Below are 11,153 nucleotides of genomic sequence, written 5' to 3'. Positions count from 1 at the left end.
GAATTGTGCAGCTCTGGGTGTGACTGGAGACATGAAACTGAACGCGTGGAGGTGACTGGAAAATAAGGATGTGCTCCTAAGCCTACTGTGTGTGATACTGTCTGCTGAGCTGCTGTATCTAAGCCTACTGTGTGTGATACTGTCTGCTGAGCTGCTGTATCTAAGCCTGTAATGTGTGTGATACTGTCTGCCGAGCTGCTGTATCTAAACCTACTGTGTTTGATACTGTCTGCTGAGCTGCTGTATCTAAGCCTGTAATGTGTGTGATCCTGTCTGCTGAGCTGCTGTATCTAAGCCTGTAATGTGTGATACTGTCTGCTGAGCTGCTGTATCTAAGCCTATAATGTGTGTGATACTGTCTGCTGAGCTGCTGTATCTAAGCCTGTAATGTGTGATACTGTCTGCTGAGCTGCTGTATCTAAGCCTATAATGTGTGTGATACTGTCTGCCGAGCTGCTGTATCTAAACCTACTGTGTGTGATCCTGTCTGCTGAGCTGCTGTATCTAAGCCTGTAATGTGTGATACTGTCTGCTGAGCTGCTGTATCTAAGCCTATAATGTGTGTGATACTGTCTGCTGAGCTGCTGTATCTAAGCCTGTAATGTGTGATACTGTCTGCTGAGCTGCTGTATCTAAGCCTGTAATGTGTGTGATCCTGTCTGCTGAGCTGCTGTATCTAAGCCTGTAATGTGTGATACTGTCTGCTGAGCTGCTGTATCTAAGCCTATAATGTGTGTGATACTGTCTGCTGAGCTGCTGTATCTAAGCCTGTAATGTGTGATACTGTCTGCTGAGCTGCTGTATCTAAGCCTATAATGTGTGTGATACTGTCTGCTGAGCTGCTGTATCTAAGCCTGTAATATGTGTGATACTGTCTGCTGAGCTGCTGTATCTAAGCCTGTAATGTGTGTGATACTGTCTGCTGAGCTGCTGTATCTAAGCCTGTAATGTGTGTGATACTGTCTGCTGAGCTGCTGTATCTAAGCCTATAATGTGTGTGATACTGTCTGCTGAGCTGCTGTATCTAAGCCTACTGTGTGTGATCCAGTCTGCTGAGCTGCTGTATCTAAGCCTGTAATGTGTGTGATACTGTCTGCTGAGCTGCTGTATCTAAGCCTGTAATGTGTGTGATACTGTCTGCTGAGCTGCTGTATCTAAGCCTGTAATGTGTGTGATACTGTCTGCTGAGCTGCTGTATCTAAGCCTGTAATGTGTGTGATAGTGTCTGCTGAGCTGCTGTATCTAAGCCTGTAATGTGTGTGATACTGTCTGCTGAGCTGCTGTATCTAAGCCTATAATGTGTGTGATACTGTCTGCTGAGCTGCTGTATCTAAACCTATAATGTGTGTGATCCAGTCTGCTGAGCTGCTGTATCTAATCCTAGCATGTGTGTGATACAGTCTGCTGAGCTGCTGTATCTAATCCTAGCATGTGTGTGATACAGTCTGCTGAGCTGCTGTATCTAAGGTGGACTGTATCTGGAATTTCTTGGCTGCCACAAACCATATGATGTCCAGATTATACCGCCATACTATGTCCCAATCATACTGCCATGTGGTGCGTGCATGAAACTGCCATTATGTGTCCCAATCCTACTGCCATAGAACCTACATAAAACTGCCATACAATGTCTAGATAGTACTGCCACAGCAGATGGAATATTGCAGTGCCGTTTTCAGATCATACTACCATGTAGTGCATACATAATACTGCTATACTCTGTCCAGATGATACTGCCATATAGTGCACCTAATACTGCCATACTGTATCCAAATCCCACTGCCATACATCATACATAAAACTGCCACATGCCCAGATCATACTGCTACATGTCATACAGAATACTGTAATATGCCATATAACATACATAATACTGCATACGGTGTACAGATCACACTGCCATATAACATACATAATACTGCATACGGTGTACAGATCACACTGCCATATAGCATACATAGCAGTATCCTTGTCCATGAGGCTGCGAGTCCCCGGCGCACGCAGGGTTAACCCTCGCCGCCTTCATTAACGCTCCTGAGCAGCAACTAAGGAGAAAGTGTGAGAAATGGTGATGAGCTGCTGCTGGACACACCCTGCCGGGGAGCGGAGGAAGGACTACGACTCCCAGCATCACACGGGGGTACGGAGAGTGTCACAGCCGAATCAGCAGCCGCAGCAGCATCACCTCCTCCTCCTACAAAGAGCGGGCGGAGGACCGTGCGACACCAGGGAGACGGGGGAAAAGTCGCACATGTAAGGAGAGGAGGCAGCAGGAGCAGCAGGTAAGTGCTCCGCATCCTGAAGACGCCCCGGTATAATGCCGCAGGGTGTAGCCTGATACCGCCGGCAAACTTTATGTAGGAGAGGGGCACATACCAGAAGTCTTCACCCCCCGAGGCCACAGACACCGGGCAAGATGCCTCCATACCATCCAATTCACTTAACTGCCTTATTAGGTAGGAATCTTCCATTCCGCTCATCCTGCTATTCCCAGTTCATGAATACAATTCTAGAACTGCAGTGAAGACTGACACATGGAGCATGCAGTAGAAAAGGGGTATCCATATTCTTGTACATAGGAGCAGTATTATAGCAGTTATATTCTTGTACATAGGAGCAGTATTATAGCAGTTATATTCTTGTACATAGGAGCAGTATTATAGCAGTTATATTCTTGTACATAGGAGCAGTATTATAGTAGTTATATTCTTGTACATAGGAGGCAGTATTATAGTAGTTATAGCCTTGTACATAGGAGCAGTATTATAGCAGTTATATTCTTGTACATAGGAGGCAGTATTATAGCAGTTATATTCTTGTACATAGGAGGCAGTATTATAGTAGTTATATTCTTGTACGTAGGAGCAGTATTATAGTAGTTATATTCTTGTACATAGGAGCAGTATTATAGTAGTTATATTCTTGTACATAGGAGCAGTATTATAGTAGTTATATTCTTGTACATAGGAAGCAGTATTATAGTAGTTATATTCTTGTACATAGGAGGCAGTATTATAGTAGTTATATTCTTGTACATAGGAGGCCGTATTATAGTAGTTATATTCTTGTACATAGGAGGCAGTATTATAGTAGTTATATTCTTGTACACAGGAGCAGTAATATAGTAGTTATATTCTTGTACATAGGAGGCAGTATTATAGTAGTTATATTCTTGTACACAGGAGGCAGTATTATAGTAGTTATATTCTTGTACACAGGAGGCAGTATTATAGTAGTTATATTCTTGTACACAGGAGGCAGTATTATAGTAGTTATATTCTTGTACACAGGAGGCAGTATTATAGTAGTTATATTCTTGTACATAGGAGGCAGTATTATAGTAGTTATATTCCTGTACATAGGAATAGTATTATAGTAGTTATATTATTGTACATAGGAGCAGTATTATAGTAGTTATATTCTTGTACATAGTAGCAGTATGATAGTAGTTATATTCTTGTACATAGGAGCAGTATTATAGTAGTTATATTCCTGTACATAGGAGCAGTATTATAGTAGTTATATTCTTGTACATAGGAGCAGTATTATAGTAGTTATATTCTAGTACATAGGAGGTAGTATTATAGTAGTTATATTCTTGTACATAGGAGCAGTATTATAGTAGTTATATTCTTGTACATAGGAGGCAGTATTATAGTAGTTATATTCTTGTACATAGGAGCAGTATTATAGTAGTTATATTCTTGTACATAGGAGGCAGTATTATAGTAGTTATATTCTTGTACATAGGAGGCAGTATTATAGTGGTTATATTCTTGTACATAGGAGCAGTATTATAGTAGTTATATTCTTATACATAGGAGCAGTATTATAGTAGTTATATTCTTGTACATAGGAGGCAGTATTATAGTAGTTATATTCTTGTACATAGGAGCAGTATTATAGTAGTTATATTCTTGTACATAGGAGCAGTATTATAGTAGTTATATTCTTGTACATAGGAGCAGTATTATAGTAGTTATATTCTTGTACATAGGAGCAGTATTATAGTAGTTATATTCTTGTACATAGGAGCAGTATTATAGTAGTTATATTCTTGTACATAGGAGGCAGTATTATAGTAGTTATATTCTTGTACAAAGGAGGCAGTATTATAGTGGTTATATTCTTGTACATAGGAGCAGTATTATAGTAGTTATATTCTTATACATAGGAGCAGTATTATAGTAGTTATATTCTTGTACATAGGAGGCAGTATTATAGTAGTTATATTCTTGTACATAGGAGCAGTATTATAGTAGTTATATTCTTGTACATAGGAGCAGTATTATAGTAGTTATATTCTTGTACATAGGAGCAGTATTATAGTAGTTATATTCTTGTACATAGGAGCAGTATTATAGTAGTTATATTCTTGTACATAGGAGGCAGTATTATAGTAGTTATATTTTTAGACATTTATGGCAGTTTTAGAGTAGGTCATGGTTACATTACATGGTTATTATACTATGTAACATGTTTATTACATGCTGCTGATCCCTGATCCTGTGCACTTATAACTCACACATCTCTGCTCCTCCTGGGTTGATATCCTGCAGGGATTTATATGGGGTCCTGTATTTGCTGAGTTTTTACATTATTATTCACCCTCTTACCTATGTGATGTAGGTCAGCATCTTTGGAATTTTGCAGTTTATTATAATCACTGCAGTCCAGCTTAGAGGTGAACTAATTGGCCATCAGATCAGATTGTGCCGGAGAAACTACAACTTCTCAGTTATCATCTGCATTTAATGAGCTGCTCCAAAGAATTAATACAGAGGATTTCTTTAATCCTATATTAACAGAGTCTGATTGATGACGGATTATTAAACTCATTTTAAGATGAAATAGATTTTGTTAAATATTACATGTCACAGAGAGCTCATAACACTGCCATACAGTGCCTACATAATAGTACCGTATAGTGACTACATAACACTGCCATACAGTGCCTACATAATAGTACCGTATAGTGACTACATAACACTGCCATACAGTGCCTACATAATAGTACCGTATAGTGACTACATAACACTGCCATACAGTGCCTACATAATAGTACCGTATAGTGACTACATAACACTGCCATACAGTTCCTAGGTAAATACTGAACAGTGAGCACATAAAACTAGGTATTGATATCTAATACATTTGCTTTGATCCTAATTATGAGATTTTTCGTGGGGGGTGAGACCTGATTGACTGGAGGGGGTCACATAGTAATCTGGTACACGGGATCATAATCACGTTCTTCCTACAGTGAGTCAACACATGAGTCACCCGCTGCTGGGACCTCGTTGTTCGGTCCTCTACTGACGTTACACCAGAGATCATGACATAGGGCGAGAGCAAATCCCTAAAGAAAGCCAGCAGGACCAGTCCCCAGTGACATCAGCGGTGTGGTGCCCCATGTGACAGTATTATACAAAGTGTACCGCCACAAACATCACTGCCTATGTGCGTAGCACATGATAGGCTTAGATACAGTGGTTCAGCAGACATTACCACACTTTTTGGGCTTAGATACACTTTTCAGCAGACAGTAGGGAACGTGATAGGCTTAGATGCAGCACCTCAGCAGACAGTATCAAACATCAAAGGCTTAGATACGGGGGCTCAGCAGAAAATATCACTCACAACCAGCTCACCAGGAGTTTGATACTTGATTGGCTTAGATTCACCACTCAGAAGACAGTATCACACATGATCGGCTCAGATACACCACTTAGCAGACGGTATCATACAGGGTAGGATTAGATACACCACTCAGCAGTCTGTATCACACATGAGAGGCTCAGATACACCACTCAGCAGGCTGTATCACACATGAGAGGCTCAGATACACCACTCAGCAGGCTGTATCACACATAAGAAGCTCAGATACACCACTCAGCAGGCTGTATCACACATAAGAGGCTCAGATACACCACTCAGCAGGCTGTATCACACATACAAGGCTCAGATACACCACTCAGCAGGCTGTATCACACATAAGAGGCTCAGATACACCACTCAGCAGGCTGTATCACACATAAGAGGCTCAGATACACCACTCAGCAGGCTGTATCACACATACAAGGCTCGGATACACCACTCAGCAGGCTGTATCACACATAAGAGGCTCAGATACACCACTCAGCAGGCTGTATCACACATACAAGGCTCGGATACACCGCTCAGCAGGCTGTATCACACATAAGAAGCTCAGATACACCACTTAGTGGCTGTATCACACATAACAGGCTCGGATACACCACTCAGCAGGCTGTATCACACATAACAGGCTCGGATACACCACTCAGCAGGCTGTATCACACATAACAGGCTCGGATACACCACTCAGCAGGCTGTATCACACATACAAGGCTCGGATACACCGCTCAGCAGGCTGTATCACACATAAGAAGCTCAGATACACCACTTAGTGGCTGTATCACACATAACAGGCTCGGATACACCACTCAGCAGGCTGTATCACACATAACAGGCTCGGATACACCACTCAGCAGGCTGTATCACACATAACAGGCTCGGATACACCACTCAGCAGGCTGTATCACACATAACAGGCTCGGATACACCACTCAGCAGGCTGTATCACACATACAAGGCTCGGATACACCGCTCAGCAGGCTGTATCACACATAAGAAGCTCAGATACACCACTCAGCGGCTGTATCACACATAACAGGCTCGGATACACCACTCAGCAGGCTGTATCACACATAACAGGCTCGGATACACTGGTCTCCTGTTTCTCGGTGCTTGTGGACATGTTGTCGTTCTTCTGTTTCTTAGGTTTCTCTCGGAGGTGACTCCAGGCGGTGACGTCAGTATGCTGGTGAAGGAGTACCGGATCTGCATGCCTCTCACCACAGAAGAGGTGAGCCCCAGTTTTATGTCCACATATCAGGAACACGTTCTGAGTAATGAGGTTCACGGTCTTGGTCTCATAATCTCCTCATGGTTCCGGATGATCCAAGAAGGACACTGGAGCTCCTCCAGCAAATCCCACATCTCCCAGACCGTGACTGTGCGGTAGTGGGATCAGTGGACGTGTGATATAGAAAACAAGAATGCATATGAACTATTTACTGAAGTGCTTATGGCAGAATACCGCCATACAATGCAAATAATACTGCCATACAGTACACAAACAATAATGTCATACAGCGCACATATAATATCAGCATATACTACACATATAATACCACCATACACTACACAAATAATACTGCCATACGGTACAAAAATAAAATGCCATACAGTATATAAATAATACCGCCATACAGTAGACATATATCTTTATACAGTTATAGGGCTCATGCACACGAACGTACTTTTTGTCCGATTTTTTTTTTATGGCCCATATGCGGAACCATTCATTTCAATGGGGCCGCAAAAAAAACTGAAATTACTCTGTGTACATTCTGTATCCATATGTCCGCAAAAAAAAAAAAAATCGAACATGTCCTATTCTTGACCGTTTTGCGGACAAGGACAGGCATTGTTACAATAGATCTGCAAAAGTACAGATGTAACACGGACGTCATCCGGTTATGTGCATGAGCCCATATATTGTATACTACCTTCATACAGTACACCAATAATAACGCCATACAGTATACATATAATACCTCCATCCAGTTATATATAATACCTTCATACAGTGCACAAATAATACGTCCATGCAGTACACAAATAGTACCACCATACAATATACATATAATACCTTCATACAGTGCACAAATAATACTGTCATAGAGTGCACATATTTTACCGCCATACAGTACTCAAATGATACTATCATATATTGCCTACATAATAATGCTTACAGTAGAATATTTTACCACTCCTCTCTCGGATTGATCCTGAGAGTCCAGTCCTTGGGATGACCGCCAAGTAAATGGAGGCCACTTACTGCACACTTAATACTGCCATATAGCCCCTTTATAGGAATCTCGTCTTCTGGTTCCTGATTTACAGTGGTCTTGTCAGCCCCAGTTTTTCCAGGAACATATATAATGTACATAGGAGAGAAGACGGTCTGGAGCCCGCTATACACATACCGCCATATCACACTACACCTACTCATAGGGCAGCAGTGCAGCCTGGGGTGAGTAGGCCCTGATTTCTCACACTTACATTCCCAGTTACTAATTCCAGCGCAGATGATACTAATAGGCAGGCGTCAGCCATTTTGCTAGGAGACAACACGTGCGCGGTTGCTGGCACTCTGCAAACGGAACGATTAGACCCCCAAATCCGAGGGCAGTTTATATAGCATGAAGTGCGAATGCCAAGATGGGGGCAAGCATGAAACGTAGGACCTATCGAAAAACGTAACTGAGATGTGTTTTAGGATATCCATAGTTGATCTGTTTCTGGGAAAGCTGGGGAGTTGCAGTGGCGGCCATATTATTTGCCTCTTCGGTTTCCCAGAGGCAGATACCAGACGCCTCCAGGACAAATATTTACAGCAGATTTCTTAGATTTTAAGGGGAAATACACATTTCAGTGTTCAAGTTAACCCTTCAGGAAACTTCTGCTCCCGCAGGGATGGCGTTAAATTATTTTCTTTTTTATGGGGGGAGGGGGGGGGGTTGAAAGACACGACTTTAGGTATGACTCTAAGGTTGGTGTCAACACAACATGACAGTTGCCGTGTGTTACCGTAGTAACACTGACAGGCCTTCATAGTCTAAGTGGGAATTACCATTAGCAGGTGAATTATTCCAGGATATAAGTGGATGGAATGGCGGTGGCGTGCGCAGGGGACGGAGAAGGGGCGGGGGACCTATTGCCTTACGTAAAAAGAATGCTAAAAGTTAATTTCATTCTGATATTACACCGCAAGCCCTCCGACTCAGAGTTATTTAATTTGAGCGGACAGGCAGCGGGCAGGTCAGACGAGGGGTGCGCCAAAGTTTGACATTCTCCAAATCTCAGACGGCTGAGTCTTTCCGAGAAGGTCAGACCTAGAAATTCAGGACGACTTTAAAAGGGTAGGATGTAACCGGCGCCGGCACCATAAAATGAGCCAATGCGAAGAATAGGACGCTGTCCCCTTTAAATTAGAGTTGTCTCCGGGCAGGTCTGCTATGAATAAGGACATTATCAATAAAGTTTATTGAAGAGCATAATGACTGTTGAGCCGTTGCCCATAGCAACCAAGTGTTGAAAGTGGAATGCTTGACTGGTTGCATAGTGGAGCTAGATTCCCATAGCAACCAATCAGATTCCACATTACATTTTCCCTGAGCCGATTTGAAAATGAAAGCAGGATTCTAATTGGTTGCTGAGATCCTGGCCACCATAAAGCTTTATTGCTCAGGCCACGACGACACAGTGACATTACAGTCCCTGGTGCGTCACGTGATTTGACTCGCCCGCCTACCGCCTGTCGTGTAAATTGGCCGTGACCGGCGTTATGGGCTCAGTTAGTGGCAATTTTTCGAGTACAGCTCCTTCAGATGTCACATATCGGCGCTTGTCGGAAGCTGCCATGTAACATCTACTCCTTTCTGTGGCTTCTAAAGGATGATGAGAGTTATTGTTTGGTGGCCATTCTTAAAGGGTTTGTCCAGTTTTATGTCAAAAGTTGTGCAACTTTTGAATTGACTTTGTACATCAGTTCTTCATCTCTGCTTGCTGTCAGTGAACAACAACATTCTTGACCAGGGATCAGCACATTCCAGCTGTGGTGAAACTACAACTCCCAGCATGCATACTTGCTTGGCTGTTCTCAGAACTTCTATAGTAGTAAATAGAGCATGCTGGGAGTTGTAGTTTGACAACAGCTGGAGTGCTGGAGGTTGCTGACCCCAGATCTAGATGCTGAAATAACCTGACCTGGTCATTTCCAGCCTGTACCGGCGCTATGATACACTGTAACGGGCTCTGCAGCTGTGCCACTCGGATATGATCAGAATAGCAGATGTAAGCACTGAGGGCTGCCATTCACTGACTGCAAGGAGAGATCTTATAATGAAAGCAAATGAGGAGTCACGTAGCACCAGAAAGTAACATAATGTAATGGCGGACGGCGGTTTCCGTCACAGGTGTCACAGACTTTCCATCCCTGTCTTATCATCACTTTGCAGCAAATCAATGCGTCCCCTCGCAGCGCTCAGCAAACATTTACCCAGCGCGGCCGCCTCCAGCTGGAATACATCACGGACTTGACCTGTTTATTATTTTCCCATCATTCACTACTGCACTCATCATCCAGGCGTAGAAACTGGGGCCGCGAGGGCATCGTGCCGCCCCCCCCCCCCCCCCCCCCATTAAAATGCTAAAATCCCAGCATATATTAAACTCTAAGCGGATTTTTGGTCAAATTTGCCTAGAAACTCTGAGTGACAACCCCCAGGGAAGGTGAAGTGGTGCCTCATGGAGGTAGTCACTCAGCTGCCTGCTCATCTGTTGCTAAGCAACCTTGCAAATTTCATTCCTTTTCAATGGAGTTACAGAAATCATGAAATATCCTTATAATAATTTGCCCTTTCGCCCCCGGGGAACCTATTTTTAGGCTGTCGGGCCTATAAATAATCCAGCATGTCCAATCAGGGCGATGCGATAATGGAGCTGACAGGAGAGAAGTGGCTGGTCTTTAGTCTTTGTATTGTACGCCCCTTTAAATGTAAGCTGGGGGAACCGGAAGCAGGCCATGGTCTAGGGGTCAGCAACCTCCGACACTCCAGCTGTTGTGAAACTACAACTCCCAGCATGCTCCATTAATTTCTATAAGGCCTATTGCACACAACCGTATGGCTTTTTCAGTGTTTTGCGGTCCGTTTTTCATGGATCCGTTGTTCCGTTTTTTGTTTCCGTTGTGTTTCTGTTTTTCCTTTCCGTTTTTCCGTATGCCATATACAGTATACAGTAATTACATAGATAAAATTGGGCTGGGCATAACATTTTCAATAGATGGTTCAGCAAAAAACGGAACGGAAACGGAAGACATACGGATGCATTTCCGTATGTGTTCCGTTTTTTTTGCAGACCCATTGACTTGAATGTAGCCACGGAACGTGATTTGTGGACAATAATAGGACATGTTCTATGTTAAAACGGAACGGAAATACGGAAACGGAATGCATACGGAGTACATTCTGTTTTTTTTGGGGAACCATTGAAATGAATGGTTC

The 11,153-nt window shown here is 42.9% G+C and overlaps 1 protein-coding gene across 1 annotated transcript in view; it reads left to right on the top strand.

The window, feature by feature from the left end:
• Nucleotides 1-2,160: 2,160 nt before the first annotated feature.
• LOC121008415 (cytoplasmic phosphatidylinositol transfer protein 1-like) overlaps nucleotides 2,161-11,153 on the top strand; it is a 39,072-nt gene continuing 30,079 nt past the window's right edge. Inside the window, exons 1-2 of the mRNA XM_040440950.1 lie at nucleotides 2,161-2,282; nucleotides 6,802-6,886. Of these exons, the coding sequence (XP_040296884.1) occupies nucleotides 6,839-6,886 (48 nt within the window). The 5' untranslated portion in view covers nucleotides 2,161-2,282; nucleotides 6,802-6,838. The remainder of the gene's footprint in view (nucleotides 2,283-6,801; nucleotides 6,887-11,153) is intronic.

Source organism: Bufo bufo, chromosome 7 (assembly GCF_905171765.1).
Source record: "Bufo bufo chromosome 7, aBufBuf1.1, whole genome shotgun sequence".
Lineage (NCBI taxonomy): Eukaryota > Metazoa > Chordata > Amphibia > Anura > Bufonidae > Bufo > Bufo bufo.
The sequence above is the reverse complement of the archived record's forward strand: the minus strand, read 5'-3'. Positions and strand labels throughout refer to the sequence as shown.